This window comes from Entelurus aequoreus, linkage group LG07 (assembly GCF_033978785.1).
Source record: "Entelurus aequoreus isolate RoL-2023_Sb linkage group LG07, RoL_Eaeq_v1.1, whole genome shotgun sequence".
Classification (NCBI taxonomy): domain Eukaryota; kingdom Metazoa; phylum Chordata; class Actinopteri; order Syngnathiformes; family Syngnathidae; genus Entelurus; species Entelurus aequoreus.
Window position 1 is genome coordinate 57,214,352 of NC_084737.1, and position 23,466 is coordinate 57,237,817.

A 23,466-nucleotide genomic window follows, 5' to 3' on the forward strand; every position below is an offset into this window, starting at 1 on the left:
TTACTGTTATATTTTTATTCTTATTGTTGCTTTTTATTTTTATTGTAATATTTTTATTTTATTTACATGTATACCTCCATTATTTACTTTTTATATTCGATCTCAATTCTGTACATTGCTGCTGGAATTTTAACTTTCCTGAGGGAACTCTCCTTAAGGAATCAATAAAGTACTATCTATCTACTACTTGTACTTTAAACATCCATCCATTTCTACCGCTTGTCCCGTTGGGCGCTGGAGCCTTTGTGTTTTATATATAAATATATATAAAATATTTATATATATATATAAACTACTTATATATATTTAATAATAATTACCTTTATATTTATACGTAGTATTTATACTTATATATATATATATATATTATTTATTTATTTATGAAACAGACTTAATAAAAACAACGGGAATGTCACTCAAGTGAATAAAATGACATCATAGTGAAGATTGACGATCGCTAATTTCTAGAAGTATTTTTAAATGCGTGGCTGGCGATCGACTTAATGGGCACCCCGCACTTAAGCACTAAAGTGACAGGCTTCCTGCAATGCAAATTAAGATAAGACACATAAATAGTCCTGGTTATGAAATAATGAAAGACAAGTCACCATAACTGCGTGCTTTATTGATGTACAGTAAAGCATTTTTATAATACAGTAGTAAGGCATATATTTGGTGGCGTTTGATAAGCTTTGAAATGCTAGTGTGTTGTCTGCAACGAAGGGTGCGAGAATGACACACGATAAAGTTAGAAACGAGAAAAGTAATTCAGTGAAAGCAAAAAATGATGCTCTGTCATTCATGCAGCAAGAATATGATGATTAAAATCGCACAAAAGTCTGTGTGCGTGTCAACCTTCTTTCTTGGATCTCATTTTGCCACACAAGCTAGCATAGCAAAACCCACACACATCAAAACAACGCGGAAATACACATGAAAACAACACAAAAACTCAAAAATGAACACACAAAAGACACAATTATGATTTCCAGCCACATTAAAGCAGGGGTGTCCAAACCGATTGCATTAAATATGCTGAAATCCAATGAACAAAACACCTAATGGTGTAGCTTCTGGTAATTTATCTCAGTAATTATGAATTCAATTGAGTTTATTATCTTCTTTTTTTTTTTTTTTAACAATATAGGAGCCAATAAAAAAACAAGCTTTGGGCTGAAAAGGGCCCCGGGTAGACCTTTGGACACCCCTGTGTCAGAGGAATTCCAACGGTAGAGAAACAACGCACGCTCGAAACTTCAAACCATTTTCCCGTCAATCAGTCATATTTCAGTAGCAGCCTCAACGACAAAACAATCTTCCAGGAGGTCATCTGCAAAGCTTCAAATGGGACAAACGCACACTCCTTGTTTAAGGCTTCTTCACGCATAAAGTTTAGGAGTTGGGACTTTCTGTTTATGTCTCTGGTAGGCGTGTTCTCCGGGGGTGGTCACATGAGGGTGAGGCTGCTGAAAGACCGCTGGGCACAAATTTGGATGTCCTAATTCTGAATAAGCAGGACCGCTGGTTTGAAAAGGTATGTCAAACTAGAAAGGCACTACAGCGTGGCGAAGTTGGTAGAGTGGCTGTGCCAGCAATCGGAGTGTTGCTGGTTACTGGGGTTCAATTCCCACCTTCTACCTTCCTAGTCACGTCCGTTGTGTCCTTGGGCAAGACACTTCACCCTTTGCCTCTGATGGCTGCTGGTTAGCGCCTTGCATGGCAGCTCCCGCCATCAGTGTGTGAATGTGTGTGTGAATGGGTGAATGTGGAAATACTGTCAAAGCGCTTTGAGTACCTTAAAGGTAGAAAAGCGCTATACAAGTATAACCCATTTATCATTTATTTATTTACATAAACTGGAGGTTGACGTCATCACCTATCGTCAATGTCCTGACATTCTCCATACCTGTCAATATTAGCTTTTGAGAGTTAGGGACACTTCCCAGAAAATAAGGGAAATTCTGCTCCGGGGAGCTGGTGGGAATACATTACTGTCTACTATATTGTGCAACAGTGTGATTGTACTATTTTAAAAACGTGTCTTTACAGACTACAGCAGGGATAATCAACTAAATTGTTTTGGGGGCCTCATTTCCAGAAAACGAAGGACCAAGGGGCTAGACTTCAATAGTCTCATTGTGTATATTGCGGCGAACCAGCATTTCATTTGAATCTGTTTATTTTGTCAGAGTTACAGGAGCACTTTGCCGTTCTTATGGAAATTCTGCAAAAAAGCTAGTCAAAGATCATCTCTGTGACAGCACTCTAGTGCTTTAAGAATATTCTGCAAAAATGTGAGTCACAAGTTTTTTTGAACTGAACTCACAAGCCACCAATTGATTAGCACAAATGATGAAAAAGAGAGGACCGGAAATGGAACCTTGAGGTACACCACTAGTACAACTGAAGAAGTTGAACAAATGACTGACTGCATCTGAAGTAAACAAGCTACAGCAACGCCTTAGTTACATAAATCACATTACAAAAAAGATTTGTAACCGCCAAAAAGAAGAGGACTTAAAGGGGTGCCTTGAGGAACGCCTCAATAGTGTAATCACAAGTTTGGACCCCGGTGTTTTATGTGTGCGAGCAAGGGTGAAATGTCAGCGCAATGATCTGCAAATGTGTTTACAGTGGTCCAAGTTTCTTTATAAACAACTCGTGTTTTTAGGAATTTGCTGCAAAAATGTTTGCCCCGAAAGTTTTGAACTGAACTTGGGGGCCGGGATTGTGTCATTCCCGGCCCTTGGTTTACCGGTTGAATAGCTCTGGGCTACAGGGTGTCTTATGCCAAGCTGATGTAATTTTACACCATGGAAGTTGAAATAAGGGAACAGGAAGGCGCAGGGAAAGAAAGGCGAAATATGGGATCTTGTATGGTAAAATAGGAGGGATCACAGCAACATTCCCTCTAAGGTGCGGGCCTGCGCAATTGCGCACTGCTCACGCGTCCTCTGCGCACAGCAAATTAATGCCGCGCAGAAAATCAAAAATCCCATCAGAACTTTAAACAAAATAAACACATTACAATTTATTCTGTACGATTTTGCAATGCAAAAGTGACAGGTGACAACAAGAGTGGCCCCAATGAATAAAACATTCTTTGTCAACACAGTTCAATTATCGTCTGTCGAGACACTTTACGGACAGGAATTCCATCAATCACTTTGTTGAGCAAAACTGTTTGTAACCACACCAAAAACATGAGTAAAAAACTTTTATCTATAAAAACTGGTAATTTTCTGCCATACAAACCAGGTTTAAACCAACTTTGTCATCCGTCCTTTTAACAGAAGCCGCTCGCTCTGTCTCACCTGCACCAACACACGCACTCATGGCACTTAGCCAGTGCTGCGTTTATGGCCACACAAAAAGTCGGACAACCCCAACGCCAAACAATGTGTAAATGCCAGGTTGTAACACTCTGATTCCTCAATCAGATGTGTGATTATTTTACTGCCATTTATTAAGAATGTTAATCTAAGGATATTATTCATGAAATATTGTCACTAGATTTCATAAATGCTAATGAAAAGATGTATTTTACAGACAGAAAGTTAAAGGAACTAAATGTAATCTCTGAAAGGGGTGACATTTCTTTTAAAGGCAGGACCCGCAGCCAGACAGGTCAAGAAAAACATGTTTTTTTGTTATTTTCATTGTAAGAGGGCAAAATCACTTATATCAGAAAATTATTTTAATAAAACATTTAAATTGTTATGATGTCAGGTTTGGGACAGGTGTGACGCTGGTGTGGCCACAGTGTGCACGTCTGATGTTGCTCACATGTGCTCCACTGAATGCTCAGGGAGTTTGTGCGTTTGCTCACAAACATTAAAAATTAGAGGGAACATTGATCACAGGTATCCAAATATTGTCTCATTCCACAGGAAAAGTGGCCACTAACAAGCTGATCTGCTATCAGCGAGGGGAACGGCCTATTCGTATGCAGGACGACAGCAACTTCAACCAAGTAGAGACATAAATAGGGAAACTCCACACCTAAAATTTTGACCCAAAGAAGAATGGCTAATGGTTCTGACGGACGGTCGTTGCCTGGCAACCACCCTATTGTGACCACCCCCAGCAGACACACAGTTAAGAGAAATAAATCATGAACCCTTCACATCTAAAATTTAGAACTCAGGAAACCTTTTAGATGAAAATTAAAATGTTTTTAACAAACAACCTTTGCAGATTAGCATGGCCTGGACTACAGAGTATACCAGGACATATTCCAGTAGTTAAATGATATTTCATGACAGTGTGCAATGTGTACCAAACAGTGTAAGGCTCTTTACTTGAAAACATTTGCAATCAAATGATCCAATGATTTGACAACGTGCATGTTGGAAACAACGTCCTGAGATGACAACCGAGTTAATGGAGACGTGTTATTATGGAGGAGCATATGGACATGAACACACACACAACGTACTGTAAAGTTCCAGGATGCCTGCATTACCTTAACAGTATTGTACGCTGTTATATAAAGACATTATAATAAATTTATTATTAAAATCATTCTCTTTTTTTTTTATACAAATGTCATTTTTGCTGGTTACAAAGTGATGCACGCTAAACACACGTATCCTTTTTTTTTCTTGTCTCCCCCCACTCCCAAAAAACTATTTTTATACAATTGCATAGAAGTTTAAAAACCTCAGGACGGTTTAAGAAACTACTGAAATCTACAGAATTTTCTTTTTTTTTACTTTAACGCGTCTTTTGCACACCACAAAGACAAAAATAGACATTTTTATATTCAGTGTGTCTGCCAATCCAGCTCTTTAGACTATAAAAGCATGCAGTGGGTTGGGGGAAATGAGGGGAGGGGGAGCTCAGAAGAACGGTGCCTGGTTCACGATTGGCTTGTCTGTCATGATGCTGACCAAAGACTCCATGGTGCGGCCCAGATCGTCTGCCATGTGGAACAAACTACCAATGCTGGGCCCCGAGGAGGGACAGGTGTTTGAGAACAAACCTGTGGAAACAAAAAAAGCAATAACTGCAAACACTTGTGCAATCTGAGCATCGCAATGTGGGGCTAAAACTGTGTGGGGAAATACGTATTTGATCCCCTACTGATTTTACTCCCTTGCAAAGATATGAAGAAGTCATCAGTTTTATAGTTTTCTTAAAAAAAAAGCGACCAATGACAAAACTAGTGTAGGCTTATGAAAGCAAATATTGCTCTTCTCATTGAGCACTGCACCTGCAGGCAACTCCGTCTTGTAATTTCGCCATTCTCTAATGTTTGATGACAATTAAGCGTTCTATTCTATTCTAACATTAAAAAACAACTATTTTGTGGAAGCACATTCGGCACATTTATGTTGGGTAAAAGTGTCATTGATCGGCGTGACTCATCTTGATGAATAAATAATCAGAGGTAGGCTACAGTTTCAGCCTGAACCAGTATAAGTGGTAGAATTAGAACATAAATGACTAATATTTCACCCTTTTTCCTTGTTAAAAATAAACCCTGTAACAATCTGCTGGACTGTGTACAGTCCATCTGCTGGTCGTCACTCATATTTCATTGTAGAGTGCATCTAATATATAACTAATCAATAAACAGAAGCGCTGCAGTGCACGTCCACGTCATTGTTTCAAGCTTCTGATGGGCCAAAATGCACAACGACAAAAATCTACGTTCAGGAATATATGCATTTTGCTTTTAAAAGCCATTTAAATGTATTCTAATGTGTCCTTTACAGTTTGTGCTTGACCTGAACTAATCAAGTTTCTTAGTGGAACATTTGCGAGCACGGTGTGTTGAAATCAATTTAACCAGTGCAACTTGTTTTCATAGAACTGTTTCATCCGGCAATACTGTCTCTATGACGTCTTGGAGCACGAGAAGTCGCTTCTGGGAAGGCACACAATAAGCTATGTGTTTGTTTGTGTACTAAATGCTCAACCATCCAGTTTGTTGAGTCAGGACTAGACAGAACAAACGGTCAAACAGCTTTTCTGCAGCTTCTTAATATTTTTATGTAAGAGTGTAACGGTATACAAAAATTTCGGTTCGGTACGTACCTCGGTTTAGAGGTCACGGTTCGGTTAATATTCGGTACAGTAAGAAAACAACAACATTTTCTGGTTATTTATTTAACAAAATTTGTAAACAATGGCTTTATCCTTTTAACATTGCTTTAAAATAGCTCTGTGTGTGATGGATGTGAGCCACCACTAGGCTGATCAGTGCAACAGCAGGCAGTCATGAATGCTAAGCATAACAATAACATACCGGTACATTTACACACAGCGGCCATTGCCAGTGTTAATGCAGTCAACATAAAAAAACAAAAACTAAATAAGATAAGGCTCAGAATTGGTTTCTTAACAAAACCTTTCTACATATAAAGTGCAACATTTCCACATATAAAGTGCAACATTAAACTGCTTCAAGTTGTTGCTCAGATTAAATAAAATGACAAAACTTTTCTTCTACATACAAAAAGTGCAACATTAAACAGTTTCAAGTCAACTCAGCCTCAGATTAACTTTTCTTTTTCCCCCCAGCCTTTAACCCTGGTGACTTTCACTCAATTTTCATGTTTTTTGCCAGAAAAATCAGTTTATCCACATTGTCTGCAGAAAGAGCAGACCTGCTTGCAGTTAAAATTTCTCCAGCTGTGGAAAATACCCTTTCGCTGGGCACGGAGGTAGCAGCTATGGTGATGTAGTGCCTGGCTAACTTGGCAGTAAGAGGAGCTAGAATAGTCATTTACCACATTAGCAATGTATAGAGTGTATTTCTTTAAAGTTAAGACTAGTTTAAAGTTATCTTCATTGAAAAGTACAGTGCTTTTCCTTAAAAAATAAGGACATTTCAATGTGACCCCAAACTTTTGAACGGTAGTGTATATATATATATATATATATATATATATATATATATATATATATATATATATATATATATATATATATATATATATATATATATATATATATATATATATACATACAAACCCCATTTCCGAAATTGTGTTAGATGTAAATATAAACGGAATAAAATGATTTGCAAATCCTTTTCAACCCATATTCAATTGAATGCACTACAAAGACAAGATATTTGATGTTCAAACTCATAAACTTTTTTTTTTTTTTGCAAATAATAATTAACTTAGAATTTCATGGCTGCAACACGTGCCGAAGTAGTTGGGAAAGGGCATGTTCACCACTGTGTTACATGGCCTTTCCTTTTAACAACACTCAGTAAACGTTTGGGAACTGAGGAGACACATTTTTGAAGCTTCTCAGGTGGAATTCTTTCCCATTCTTGCTTGATGTACAGCTTAAGTTGTTCAACAGACCGGGGGTCTCCGTTGTGGTAATTTAGGCTTCATAATGCGCCACACATTTTCAATGGGAGACAGGTCTGGACTACAGGCAGGCCAGTCTAGTACCCACACTCTTTTACTATGAAGCCACGTTGATGTAACCCGTGGCTTGGCATTGTCTTGCTGAAATAAGCAGGGGCGTCCATGGTAACGTTGCTTGGATGGCAACATATGTTGCTCCAAAACCTGTATGTACCTTTCAGCCTTAATGGCGCCTTCACAGATGTGTAAGTTACCCATGTCTTCGGCACTAATACACCGCCATACCATCACAGATGCTGGCTTTTCAACTTTGCGCCTATAACAATCCGGATGGTTCTTTTCCTCTTTGGTCCGGAGGACACGACGTCCACAGTTTCCAAAAACAATTTGAAATGTGGACTCGTCAGACCACAGAACACTTTTCCACTTTGTATCAGTCCATCTTAGATGAGCTCAGGCCCAGCGAAGCCGACGGCGTTTCTGGGTGTTGTTGATAAACGGTTTTCGCCTTACATAGGAGAGTTTTAACTTGCACTTACAGATGTAGCGACCAACTGTAGTTACTGACAGTGGGTTTCTGAAGTGTTCCTGAGCCCATGTGGTGATATCCTTTACACGCTGATGTCGCTTGTTGATGCAGTACAGCCTGAGGGATCGAAGGTCACGGGCTTAGCTGCTTACGTGCAGTGATTTATCCAGATTCTCTGAACCCTTTGATATTACGGACCGCAGATGGTGAAATCCGTAAATTCCTTGCAATAGCTGGTTGAGAAAGGTTTTTCTTAAACTGTTCAACAATTTGCTCACGCATTTGTTGACAAAGTGGTGACCCTCGCCCCATCCTTGTTTGTGAATGACTGAGCATTTCATGGAATCTACTTTTATACCCAATCATGGCACCCACCTGTTCCCAATTTGCCTGTTCACCTGTGGGATGTTCCAAATAAGTGTTTGATGAGCATTCCTCAACTTTATCAGTATTTATTGCCACCTTTCCCAACTTCTTTGTCACGTGTTGCTGGCAATCATTAATGATTATTTGCACAAAAAAAAAAGTTTATCAGTTTGAACATCAAATATGTTGTCTTTGTAGCATATTCAACTGAATATGGGTTGAAAATGATTTGCAAATCATTGTATTCCGTTTATATTTACATCTAACACAATTTCCCAACTCATATGGAAACGGGGTTTGTAGTTTTTAATGCAATATGGTCTTAAATCTGCTGCTATAAAAACACCAACGGCATTTGTTATTGCTTTAGACCTGCCTGACTCGCAGAGGAGAGGCTGCTTGAATGCGGTGGGAGCTGTGTTTGTTCGTCTTTCTCTTCATTGAAGCGATGTTATCTATTGTTGTATCGCACCGCGAAGCCGAAGTGTTCCCAAACGGGAGATCTTAACGAGGCAAGAGGGTCTTCCAGCTCTGGCTTTTGCATGTTGTAGTAGCCCGGTCGTTGCTAGCATGCCGTGTGTTGTGCCTCAGTGTGCATTGTTTACACAACGTGCGGTGCGCTACTTAATATGTCCGTGTGGAAACTCGTTCGGTACACCTCCGAACCAAACCGAACTCCCCGTACCAAAACGGTTCAATACAAATACACGTACCGTTACACCCTTATTTTTATTGATAAATATCCGTCGCTTTGGCACGTGTGGCAGCATACCACGTTGGCTGGCTGCAGCTTCGTGATGTGGATTGATGCAATAGCTGGGCTGATTCGCTAGGAATCAGATTTGGTTTCTCTCTTGCGCCCAAACTTTTTATAAGTTCAGATGGTTCAAGGGCAGGATGTCCATCTCTGAGGGGCACTTAGACGCGCACATCCACTCTCTAATCAAAACATATTGTAATGACATGCGGTATGTGTGGTGTTCATGTTGGGTGGTCCGACTTTTTGTGTTACCGTAAATCAGGCCTGGGCAATTATTTTGACTCGGGCGGCCAAATTTAGAGAAAAAAATGTGTCTGGGGGCCGGTATATCTATTTTTAGGAACACTAATACAAAACCTCACAATAATGTCTGATTGAATGCTAAAAACATTATGACAGACCGCCTAAAAAAACAGTATGGATTTTAATTTTTTTTTACTGAATGAGACACCCAGAATGGGTTAGGCTTAGGGTTTACAATATTAACTATAAACGACAAAACGCTGAATATTGACAACATATGAACGCCACACCCCCTCTCGATCGACATATTTTACAATCAAGCTAAACACAAAAAAAAATGCAACAAACACAGGGAAATATGAACGCGTAGGGTAAAAAAAATGAACCCACCTACGATCTGATACATCTGATATATCACTAAGCTTTAGAACTTTGTTGTAAAAATCTCCTTCCGCGTCTGTCCCTGACACCCGCATTTCAGGCTGGCCGCTCTGGAAACACTATGTAGAAACGCTCCCCACCCACACTGCTTGGTGCCTCGTCTGAGCTGCTGTAATTTGAGTTTGAGTTTGAGTTTATTTCAAACATGCAAGCATACAACATGATACATCACAATTTCCAGTTTCTTTTCAACATGTTCGAAAAGGAGTAGGAAGAAGCAGAGCTTATTTAATCCTACCCCTTTTCTTTACATAACAGTTGCAAAACTTTTTGTTCACTTCCTGTTCACACTTTTTTCACAATAAACTCCATAAGTAATCACAATAAAAATAAATAAATAAATAATAGTAAGAATTTAATAATAATAATTGGTGAAGTAAGTCATATTTCATATGATGAGATAAGTAAGATTACTTTAAGAATGAATGAATGGATGGATGAAATAAATTGGTTCTTCTTCTTTGTACTTTGTAAACACTTTAAGTTTGAAGAGTTTCTTGAAGTGTATCATATTAGTACATTGTTTGATTGCTTTGCTTAATCCATTCCATAATTTAATTCCACATACTGATATACTGAAGGTCTTAAGTGTTGTACGTGCAAACATCCATCCATCCATCCATCCATCTTCTTCCGCTTATCCGAGGTCGGGTCGCGGGGGCAGCAGCCTAAGCAGGGAAGCCCAGACTTCCCTCTCCCCAGCCACTTCGTCTAGCTCTTCCCGGGGGATCCCGAGGCGTTCCCAGGCCAGCCGGGAGACATAGTCTTCCCAACGTGTCCTGGGTCTTCCCCGTGGCCTCCTACCGGTCGGACGTGCCCTAAACACCTCCCTAGGGAGGCGTTCGGTTGGCATCCTGACCAGATGCCCGAACCACCTCATCTGGCTCCTCTCGATGTGGAGGAGCAGTGGCTTTACTTTGAGCTCCTCCCGGATGACAGAGCTTCTCACCCTATCTCTAAGGGAGAGCCCCGCCACCCGGCGGAGGAAACTCATTTCGGCCGCTTGTACCCGTGATCTTGTCCTTTCGGTCATAACCCAAAGCTCATGACCATAGGTGAGGATGGGAACGTAGATCGACCGGTAAATTGAGAGCTTTGCCTTGCGGCTCAGCTCCTTCTTCACCACAACGGACAGATACAGCGCCCGCATTACTGAAGACGCCGCACCGATCCGCCTGTCGATCTCACGAACCACTCTTCCCTCACTCGTGAACAAGACTCCGAGGTACTTGAACTCCTCCACTTGGGGCAAGATCTCCTCCCCAACCCGGAGATGGCACTCCACCCTTTTCCGGGCGAGAACCATGGACTCGGACTTGGAGGTGCTGATTCTCATCCCAGTCGCTTCACACTCAGCTGCGAACCGATCCAGTGAGAGCTGAAGATCCTGGCCAGATGAAGCCATCAGGACCACATCATCTGCAAAAAGCAGAGACCTAATCCCGCAGCCACCAAACCGGATCCCCTCAACGCCTTGACTGCGCCTAGAAATTCTGTCCATAAAAGTTATGAACAGAATCGGTGACAAAGGGCAGCCTTGGTGGAGTCCAACCCTCACTGGAAACGTGTCCGACTTACTGCCGGCAATGTGGACCAAGCTCTGACACTGATCATACAGGGAGCGGACCGCCACAATCAGACAGTCCGATACCCCATACTCTCTGAGCACTCCCCACAGGACTTCCCGAGGGACACGGTCGAATGCCTTTTCCAAGTCCACAAAGCACATGTAGACTGGTTGGGCAAACTCCCATGCACCCTCAAGGACCCTGCCGAGAGTATAGAGCTGGTCCACAGTTCCACGACCAGGACGAAAACCACACTGTTCCTCCTGAATCCGAGGTTCGACTATCCGGCGTAGCCTCCTCTCCAGTACACCTGAATAGACCTTACCGGGAAGGCTGAGGAGTGTGATCCCCCGATAGTTAGAACACACCCTCCGGTTCCCCTTTTTAAAGAGAGGAACCACCACCCCGGTCTGCCAATCCAGAGGTACCGCCCCCGATGTCCACGCGATGCTGCAGAGTCTTGTCAACCAAGACAGCCCCACAGCATCCAGAGCCTTAAGGAACTCCGGGCAGATCTCATCCACCCCCGGGGCCTTGCCACTGAGGAGCTTTTTAACTACCTCAGCAACCTCAGCCCCAGAAATAGGAGAGCCCACCACAGATTCCCCAGGCACTGCTTCCTCATAGGAAGACGTGTTGGTGGGATTGAGGAGATCTTCGAAGTATTCCCTCCACCGATCCACAACATCCGCAGTCGAGGTCAGCAGAACACCATCCTCACTATACACGGTGTTGATAGTGCACTGCTTCCCCTTCCTGAGGCGGCGGATGGTGGTCCAGAATCGCTTCGAAGCCGTCCGGAAGTCGTTTTCCATGGCTTCCCCGAACTCCTCCCATGTCCGAGTTTTTGCCTCCGCGACCGCTGAAGCCGCACACCGCTTGGCCTGTCGGTACCTGTCCGCTGCCTCAGGAGTCCTATGAGCCAAAAGAACCCGATAGGACTCCTTCTTCAGCTTGACGGCATCCCTCACCGCCGGTGTCCACCAACGTGCAAACAAATGTTTTAAATTACGTTTTTCTCTAAGATTATATTTCTCCTCTTTTTTTGAGAAGAATTGTTGTATATTCTTGGGTAGCAGGTTATAGTTTGCTTTGTGCATAATTTTAGCTGTTTGCAAATTCACTATGTCGTGGAATTTCAGTATTTTTGATTCAATAAATAAAGGGTTTGTATGTTCTCTATATCCAACATTATGTATTATTCTAACTGATCTTTTTTGTAACACCGTTAATGAATGAAGTGTACTTTTGTAATTATTTCCCCATATTTCTACACAGTAGCTCAGATATGGTAACACTAGTGAGCAGTAGAGAATATGAAGGGATTTTTGGTCTAGAACATGTTTTGCTTTATTCATTATTGACGTGTTTCTTGCAACTTTATGTTGTATATTTTTTACGTGAGATTTCCAGTTCAATTTATCATCAATCATTATACCTAGAAATTTGGTTTCGTTTACTCTTTCAATTTCTATTCCGTCTATTTGTATTTGTGTTTGACTTTCTCTTCTACTGTTACCAAATAGCATTATTTTAGTTTTACTAAGATTCAACGATAGTCTGTTTTTGTCAAACCATCTTTTTAATTTGTTAATTTCTTCTGTTATTATTTGTACTATCTCCTGTGTGTTCTCTCCTGAACAAAACGCTGTTGTATCATCCGCAAATAATACTAACTTTAAATCTTTTGTAACTTTACAAATGTCATTTATATAGAGATTGAATAATTTAGGTCCTAGTATTGATCCCTGAGGTACACCACAGGATATATTTAGCGTTGTAGACGTGTGTTCGCCTAGCTTCACGTATTGTTTCCTGTTCGTTAGATAACTTCTTATCCAGTTTAAGACTAACCCTCTGATGCCATATCGTTCTAGTTTTTTGATTAAAATATTGTGATTAATTGTGTCAAATGCTTTAGTTAGATCCATAAAAACCGCTGCCGCACATTTAGATTACCATAGTAACTAGTATATCATGCAAAAGAGCAGATTCCAACCATTGAAATACTTTATATAGTTCAAGACTTACGCTAATTTGAAAACATCACTGCACATCATAATGGCAGCTACAGTTTTTAATTTGCCGTAAATGCGTTACGGACCGTTGGGAAAAAGTCGCGGCAGTAGAGAGAGAGAGTTACCGAAAGAGAAGTGACAGTTGTGGAGGAACTGAGAGTGACGTTTTATTTTGGTGTGGTTATGGTCAACAGTGACCAATTTATGCTGGATAGTTGTTTGTAATTGTTGTTTTGGTGTGGTTACTACGGGTAGTAACTGACCTCGTCCTCTTTATACCGTCTAGACAGACAAGGTAGTAGTTAGTTTCTTGTGTAATGTCCATACTTGCCAACCCTCCCGATTTTCCCGGGAGACTCCCGAATTTCAGCGCCTCTCCCGAAAACCTCCCGGGACAAATTTTCTCCCGATTTCCAGCCGGAGCTGGAGGCCACGCCCCCTCCAGCTCCATGCGGACGAGGAAGATACAGCAATGGTGACGCCGACGACGAGCAAGATGAAGAAATACGCTTGTAAGTTCCAAAACGAATGGAAACAAGAATTTCAGTTTATCCAGGGAAGTTCGAAGGGGATGGGGTATGTTGCCTGTAAATTTTGTAGAACAGACTTCTCCATTGAACACGGTGGCCGAACGGATATACTCACTCATGAACGGACAGCGAAGCACAAAGCGTCGGCAGCGCACCACTGGTCCCATCCCAGTATTATGGGCCACCTCGCTAAATGGAGACCCGATGGTGTAACATATGCCGAGACAAAAATGGCTATGCTGATAGCTGGAAGCAACATCCCGTTCTCATTTGCGGATGTCTTCAACAAATCCGTGAAGGATATGTTCCCGGATTCAGAGATCGCTCGCCAGTACGCAAATGGCAGAACAAAGGCTACTGAAATAGTGAAAGGTAAGTGTTGTTTGTTTTTTTAGTAAGTAAGCAGCAAGCACAGTACAGTTAGTAGAACAACTGTGTTTTCATTACTGTGTATTTAGTATGTATGTAGTATATAAGGCTGTGCTTCTGGCTGCAAAGCATTGCACTTTCAAGTACAACAATGAGTAGATGAGTGTTATGTGTGTGTATATGTGTAAATAAATGAACACTGAAATTCATGTATTTATTTTATTTCTATATATATATATATATATATATATATATATATATATATATATATATATATATATATATATATATATATATATATATATATATATATATATATATATATATATATATATAATAAAATAAATATATATATATAGCTAGAATTCACCTAAAGTCAAGTATTCCTTATATATGTATATATATATATATAGATAGATATATACTGTATATATATATGAAATACTTGACTTTTGGTGAATTCTAGCTGTAAATATACTCCTCCCCTCTTAACCACGCCCCCAACGCCACGCCCCACCCCCGACCACGCCCCAAACCCCACCCCCCCATCTCCCAAATTCGGAGGTCTCAAGGTTGGCAAGTATGGTAATGTCAGCAAGAACAACAACGTGTAACAATATATTAACTCTTCATTGCTCAAACTTTACAACCCTGTGAGAAATATTACTTCAACCGACGGTGGAAATGCTCGTAACTCAAGGTATGCTTGCAATTTAAAGCATAACAAAAAGCCGAGAGACAGCTCGTATCTCAAATTACTTGTGAGTTAAGGTATTGGTAAGTTGAGGTACCACTGTCAGAGTTTTCCCTAAACTGCCAAGATACCTGTGGCGGTGGGGGTGTGGTCACAATGATGTCATCAAGTAATTTGCTGTGATGATATGATTTTCTTTAAAAAGGCTAAAAAAATGTATGAATACATTTTAAACAAATCAGTTTTTTATTAATATAATAATAGTATTAAGATATATTTTTTATCGTTTCGCCATATTGTCAAATGTTGCTGCTTTGTGTAGAAGGTCCTTTGACATTTTTTCAAGTGTTTACAGACTTTTAATGACTTTTTTAAAAACAACTAGCAACAAATCTAGCATCTACTTCTGGTGTTATTATAGAATGTACTCGTGTTTAGAGACTCTTAACTTCTGTCCCTTGTTGTCGCTGACTAAAGAAGAGGACTGAAGCGAGCATTAGGTCACACTTGTTGGGCGCTGTTGCCCTAGTTGGACTTTCTCTTTTTAAAAGTCGCCACTGTCCTCGTAATATTTGCACATTTTGAAAAAGGCTGTCCGCGCGGGTAAATCTGCAATATATATAAAAATCACATCCACATCGCAGATATGTTAACAACGCTCCAGACAATCTCAATGGAGGGCGTTTTGTTTCCATCTGGTTTTGGTTGCGTGGTTTTCGGTGATCAAAGTCTTTTTTCGGTGGTCAAGTTTTCGGTACATCACTTGTCAAAAGTGCGCAAATAATAGGATATATGTATATATACATATATATATCAATTCATACTGTAATGACCAGCTAATGTTAATGTTTTATGTTTGTGTGGTGTGGATTTGATGTAAGTTTCTTCCATGTTTGCAAGCACACCGTTCGTGCCTGAAAGGTGATTGGCGGAAAATGAGGAAGTGTTGTGTAACGCGTACTCAAGAGACAAAATGATTTACACGGGAGGTAAAACCTGTTGGAATTGTGTCATTATTTGTTATCATAAGATTGGTAATAAAAGTTAAACATAGCGTCAGACTTTGTGTGATTTCTTCTGGGGCCTACAATATATTACTCTAATTCATTTTCAATAAAAAAAAGCCCTTATTTTCAAGATGCGGCGGTAATAAAAATGCTGTGGCGGCGCACCACATTCAGTTACATTAAGGGAAACCCCTGCCTGGATTTTGAGATACGAGCTGTCTCTTGCCTTTTTGTTTAGTTGCAAGGATCATTTGAGTCACGAGCCTCACTGCCGCTACATGCCACAGTCAACGCAATAAGACCCACCCAAACAGCCGATCTTCCTTGCTGGCATTAGTTTGTAGCTAGAGATAGACATAACTTTGTTTTCCAAACATTGAAAATCAAACATTTGGCAGCAGTTCAGCTTCTACAGCCTTCAAGCAGACATCCTTTTCCTGCCGAGGCTTGTTCCTTTACCCACGACTGGGCTTCCTGCGCACGTTTGAAGCTGTGCCAGTTGTCCAGGACGGTTTGTCGCCGGTCCTGCTGCTGGCCAGCCTGGTGTGATAGTGACCTTCCCAGCACATTTTCTAAAAAGCGCCCACTCTTATACCCCACTACACTAAATGTGGGAGAAATCATAACTTGGAATATCTGCTTTTTCCATGTAAATAATTGCTCCTATCTCAGCCTTATTGACCAACTGTCCCTTTTTGCTAACTAGACTCATTGTACATGTTGGATCTATTGAGACAGGAAGACGGCAATCAGAACAGACTTAAAAGGATTTCTGAGTCCTCTTCAGTCTACTGGAAAGGTACTGGCAAATGCTTTATATTATATGTGCATCACTTAATAGAAGTACTGCAGTTGTTTACACTACTATTGTATTTGTTTTTCAACCTAAATTTCTTATCTAAAAGTGTTTTTTCTTTTTAAAAGTCATGTCACATGTTAAAATGGTGGTGTTTTGGGAGGGCCAAGCACAGATTAAACAGATTTCAATGGGCAGGTCTGATTTGAGATACGAGTATATTGAGTTAAAGGCCTACTGAAACCCACTACTACCGACCAACAGTCTGATAGTTTATATATCAATGATGAAATCTTAACATTGCAACACATGCCAATACGGCTGGGTTAGATTAGTAAAGTGCAATTTTAAATTTCCCGCGAAATATTCTGCTGAAAACGTCTCGGTATGATGACGTTTGCGTGTGACGTCACGGATTGTGCGGACATATTGGGACACCATTGTGGCCAGCGTTTAAGTCGTCTGTTTTCATCGAAAAATTCCACAGTATTCTGGACATTTATGTTGGTGAATCTTTTGCAATTTGTTTAATGAACAATGAAGACAGCAAAGAAGAAAGCTGTAGGTGGGATCGGTGTATTAGCGGCTGGCTACAGCAACACAACCAGGAGGACTTTGAGTTGGATAGCAGACACGCTACCGTGAGTACAGCTTTGGCTTCCAAACATTTGATCGCTTGCCCGTACGTGCGTGCCGCTATGTGCATGTCACGTACGTAACTTTGGGGAAATATATGTGATGTAGGAACCTTGCGGGGGTGAATGGTACTTTGGGCTGTGGGATTGAGTGTGTTGTGCGGGTGTTTGAGTTGTATTGGCGGGTTATATGGACGGGAGGGGAGAGGTGTTTGTTATGCGGATTAATTTGTGGCATATTAAAAATAAGCCTGGTTGTGTTGTGGCTAATAGAGTATATATATGTCTTGTGTTTATTTACTGTTTTAGTCATTCCCAGCTAAATATCAGGTCCCACCCGCCTCTCACAGCATCTTCCCTTTCTCGGTCCGAATCGCTCTCGCTGCTGCTGGCCATGATTGTAAACAATGTGCAGATGTGAGGGGCTTCACAACCTGTGACGTCACGCTACTTCCGGTACAGGCAAGGCTTTTTTTTTATCAGCGACCAAAAGTTGCGAACTTTATCGTCGATGTTCTCTACTAAATCCTTTCAGCAAAAATATGGCAATATCGCGAAATGATCAAGTATGACACATAGAATGGATCTGCTATCCCCGTTTAAATAAAACAATTTCATTTCAGTAGGCCTTTAAGAGCTTGGTCGTAAATTGAGGGGCTTCTTTTTTACAATTCAACGGTTCTTACTATATTTATTAAATGAATAGAAAGCAAGCAAGGAAATAGTTATACATTCTAATAAGTGCTCAACTGTAAACACAAATGTCTTATTTGTATTGGTGTGAATGTAGCCTGATAAAGCTGTTTTTTGAGGATCCAGGATTTTCAGTTTGTGGATGATGTGATTTTTTAGAGGGCAAGATAAGAAGGTTAAGGCACTGGTGTCACTGACCTCTCATTGGTGTCCCCTTCTCCCTCCTGGCTCACAGAGAAAAGCAAGGAAAGAAGATGAGGAAAGAAGGAAACATCAGTGTCAGTTTAAGAAAGGGAGGAAACAAAGCAGAGTTTGAAGGAAAGCGCTACAAGGTAGGACAGTTCTTCAGACCTTGGCTATGAGGGAAGGAGTGGTTGAGCTGTTCCATCACTTCTTCCAGCCCAGATGCATCGTGGGAAGGGGTGGACAGGTCGTCATCACCTGGAGCAGGCAGATGTAGACATAAAACAGCTTCAAGTAACTCCAGTCCACCCTTAATCTCAACATTATTGTCACGTTGCCCTTTTTCTTTAGGAAAGGACACTTATGCATCACTATTGTTAGGGTTATGATGACAACCTGCTTTGCTTGATAGATTAAACATTTGTTTTTCATGTGGATGAACTCATCAAAAAAAACAATAAATACCAATTCATGTGTTGCCCAAACCACATTTTCTTGTCCATAAAATAACAAAAGCAAACAAACACACACACAGTACAGAAATTGTTTCAGTTGTATTTACTTCTTTACCTCTCGTCTGTAAATTCTAATTACTAATAAATTAAATAATTACCAAGAAATCTGCAAAAATAAAAACAATTTGACGTAATGTAACACAAAAAAGTTGCATGGTTGACACTATGCTTTTTTCTTGACTAGTGCCTCTATAGATACTGTGTTTTTATTCTGTCATTGGTGGAGCATAATGTTTTTAATATGGTTTTTAATATTGTTTTTAACATGGCTGTGCAGCACTTTGGAAACATTCTTGTTGTTTAAATGTGCTTTATAAATAAAGTGGATTGGATTGGATTGGATTGTAAATATTTTTAAATTGTATTTTAAAAGCTTATTTTAATTCTAATTGTTTCTTTTTTTAAGCTGCAGTGCTGCTATTATTATTGTTTTGAATACTGCATATTAGGGCTGGGCAATATGGCCAAAAAAATAAGCACGATTAATTTTTTCATATCATCCGATCTCGATTAATATAATAATTTTTATTTTTTTGTAATTGCAGGATTATAGCCAGTGCTTACTCGAGGTGAAACAGTACAGGTAACCCACGCTACAGTCCGTACCTGGTTTTAGAGCCACGCTTTTGCTTCTTTTTGATACGTTTTGTGGGAGTAAAAGCAACTTTTTTTCCTCTCAAAATTATTTTGTTATTTTGCTTCTCATCACAAACATTCTGCAGTAAACAAAGTATAATTGGTGTAGTGGATACTACAATACTTTTATTTCAAGTTAAAATTTACTAAACAATACTTTCAAATAGAAAATTATCATTATTTTTATTATTAATTATTATTCTTTGATTACTTGTATACATCAGTGCTTCTCACCAGTGTAAAATAATGTATACCAACACATAAAACAAGTTTAATGAGTATTTCAGGAACAAAATGTTTTTTATCCACAAACTCAAAAATGATTTGAACAAAAAGTGTTTGCTGAGTTTTTTAGTACATGTTATATCAGAGGAGTTGAATCTTTGCATAGACAAAAAGTCTAATTGCTAAACAAAAAGTCTAATTGGAAAATCATTTGATATAAAATGCCTTTTTCTGATTCAATTAGTAAGTGTTTATTCTCCCAGTCGTGACAATATAGTTCAGTCACAAAGACATGTGATTGCCTGCGAGTTCACATTCAGGGCAGGATTACTGCGCCTCAACATGAACTCAAGCTGTCAGTGAGACTGAAGTTTCTGCTCCTTCTAAATGTTCTGTTTCAACTTCTATGCTAGTGTTAGTCATAATTATTTATTTTATTCTTCTGGGCTGCACTTCCAGCTGTGAGAACATTAAATACGTCATGATGAGCCTGACTTTTGGGACGGCGGAACGGGAGGTCGCGCACACACACCGACACAAACATATTCACAAAAACGCACGCAAACGTACGCACATTCACAGACACACACAGGATCAATGTCAATAAAGGTGGAGTGTTCAGTGCAGGATTATACCAAGCATCATTGCTTTCCTACTGTTTACTACTGCGGTATCTTCTAACAGACTTTTCCGCAATGTATCATCAACGTAAAAATTCTAACAGCTGATCACCGTGATCGAACTCAAATTAATCGCGATCAACGATCACGATCATATAATCGCAGAGCCCTACGGCATATTGTGTTGCTGCTACTGGAACCATTATTTTCACAAGACCAAGGGAAAAATACAGTTCCATCTTATGCAGCCCTCCTTAAATAGTGACCCCAGGGAACATGCTTTATCAGTATCTTGCAGTTTGATGCTTCAAACCCTGCTTCCTTAATCTGTGCACTGCAAAACATGCTCATTGTAGCCATTAATCCTGACATTGTTCTTGATATATTATGATGCTGAGTTAATGTTGCTGATCAATTTGAATTTATTATTATTTATTGTGCAATTTGTGTTCATCAAATTTTATTTTTCAGCATCAAATGGTTCAAGTCAGTGAAAAATGTTTATAGTTTAAATAAGGATTACATTTTCTTTTGAACTTCAGGCTAATTGATGCACTTTAAATCTTTTTTGTTACAGACTAAAATACAATGTTAATAAATATTATATTTGTTCTAAGATTATCTGTATTTCTTTGTTTTTATTTTATTTAATGTTAATGAGGACACAATGTTATGCAGAGGTGTACTTTAAAAAAATTCTAAAGACAAATTATACTATTTATAGTCGCTGTGGAGACAGGTCTGTACGGTTAGCTTTTTCACTAGTAGCACCGATGCTAATAAATGAAAAAAATTAGTAGCACAGACATGTTTTGTGTAGCAATATGAAGTGTCTTAAATATCCCAATTTCATAATTAACACTCAAACAACGTACACATGTGCACTCATACATATAAACACAATGCCATCATAAGACTTACTGCAACGCTCAATTAAACACAGAGAACATCGCTGAAGTGCGCTAAACTTTCATTTATTTATTTGAATGTCTTTAAATACACATTATCATTAATCCATTGTAGTGAACAGAAAAATAAGCTGTCAAGAGATTCGCTACAGAACTTCAGAAAATGAGTCATAATCCGCTGCAGAAGTCTGAGTGCACCACATTGCTGTGTGTGAGTTGAGTAAGCCAGCTGGAGTCAGATAGCTTTTGCTACACTCAGGAGAGTACGGCAACATCACTTTTTAGTAGAGATGTCCGATAATATCAGCCTGCCGATATTATCGGCCGATAAATGCTTAAAAATGTAATATCGGAAATTATCGGTATCATTTTTTATTATTATCGGTATCGTTTTTTTTAATTAAATCAACATAAAAAACACAATATACACTTACAATTAGTGCACCAACCCAAAAAACCTCCCTCCCCCATTTACACTCATTCACACAAAAGGGTTGTTTCCTTCTGTTATTATTATTCTGGTTCCTACATCATACATCAATATATATCAATACAGTCTGCAAGGGATACAGTCCGTAAGCACACATGATTGTGCGTGCTGCTGGTCCACTAATAGTACTAACCTTTAACAGTTAATTTTACTCATTTTCATTAATAACTAGTTTCTATGTAACTGTTTTTATATTGTTTTACTTTCTTTTTTATTCAAGAAAATGTTTTTAATTAATTTATCTTATTTTATTTTATACATTTTCAAAAAAAGGACCTTATCTTCACCATACCTGGTTGTCCAAATTAGGCATAATAATGTGTTAATTGCACAACTGTATATATCGGTATCGGTTGATATCGGTATCGGTAATTAAAGAGTTGGACAATATCGGAATATCGGCAAAAAGCCATTATCGGACATCCCTACTTTTTAGTTAATTTTACGGACTTCATGTCTCCAATGCAGTAGTTTAAAAATAACAACATGAACATGGAAAAAGCTCCTAAAAGATAAACGGCCACCAATAGTAGTCGCACATTTGTTCACTATTCGCACATTCGTGTTATTATGATCGTATCTGTGGCGTTAAGAAACATGCAGCAGATATTTATGTACCGCTTTATCTGGGCATTTTAGAAGCCGTCTTGCAGTGCATCGACAATAAAACCCATTTTTAGCATACTGAAGCTGTGCCCTGGCAGACTCTGATACTAACTGCAAATGTGTGCTGGAATGTTCCAGGCGCAAGAAAATGTATATTTCAAGACGCTTTTTTCATAAAACAAAAATCATTAAAAAAAACACCAGCGCTCACCAAAATGCTTCAATTGAATTTGGTTTAATCAGCCCTTTAAGTCAGCAGCTATTATATTATAAAATGATATTGCTGAATAGGACATTATGTCTAATATTTTTATTTTTGACAGTCTATATATGTTGACAAGTATACAGTAGGTAGGATGGCGCTGCAGGACATGCTGAATAAAGATGCAAAACAGTTCAGTTTTAGTCTTGATAAATCCCATGCTGTGTGCAAAATGATAACATTTGCATTTTTTCCTTAGTATTGTTGGTGTTCTAATAATCTGCTTACATTCTGCATATTCATGAAGACAGATGGATTGCGCTTTTTATTCTGTTTGCTTAAGAGATGCAATCCTCTGCGCATGTACGAGCTTAATAGATCAGCTTTGTGTGGGCTATCAAGTTTGCATGTGTATTAATACCGTATTTTTCGGACCATAGTGCGCACTGGATTATAAGGCGCACTTCCGATGAGCAGGCCTATTCTGGTCTATTTTCATACAAACGCGCAATGGACTATAAGGCACATTAAAGGGGTCGTATTATTATTTTTTCTTTCTAAATTGAAAACATTTCTACATAACAAGTAATGGTGGTTCTTTGGTCAAAATGTTGCTTAGATTATGTTTTACAGACCATCTTCCAGTCGCATTCTGACCTTCGCTTAAGGATGTGCCGTTTAGTGAGTGGTCTTATTCACGTGGCTTCACTTCGACAGTGTCTTCTGCCCGTCATCTTTGTTGCAGCAGTGTGGAGTGCAAGGACGGGCGTGGAAGACGTGTCAAAAGATGGAGCTAATTGTTTTAATGACATTCAGACTTTACTTAAATCAACAACGGAGCAGAATGTCCTCATCCGTGGCTCACTAGTGCAACAACGCCGGAAATGTGTCCCGTGAAAAACCGTTCGACCGGAACTCTCTAAAGTTCCGTGGGTGAATTATATAAACCCACTACACCGGTAATTTTCAGCGCTTCCATAGCAAGTCTACTGACAGATATAAGCTAGAACTAGGGATGTCCGATAATGGCTTTTTGCAGATATCCGATATTGTCCAACTCTTTAATTACCGATACCGATATCAACCGATACTGATATC

At 39.5% G+C, this 23,466-nt stretch overlaps 1 protein-coding gene across 8 annotated transcripts in view; it reads right to left on the bottom strand.

Annotated features, from left to right (window-relative positions):
• Window positions 1-604: 604 nt before the first annotated feature.
• The window catches only part of dmd (dystrophin), a 565,648-nt gene continuing 542,786 nt past the window's right edge, over window positions 605-23,466 (bottom strand). For all 8 annotated transcript variants that reach the window (XM_062054060.1, XM_062054059.1, XM_062054057.1 and 5 more), the window contains 2 exons: window positions 18,335-18,424; window positions 605-4,984 (listed from right to left, as the gene is read on the bottom strand). In XM_062054060.1, the coding sequence (XP_061910044.1) occupies window positions 4,842-4,984; window positions 18,335-18,424 (233 nt within the window). In that variant the 3' untranslated portion in view covers window positions 605-4,841. The remainder of the gene's footprint in view (window positions 4,985-18,334; window positions 18,425-23,466) is intronic.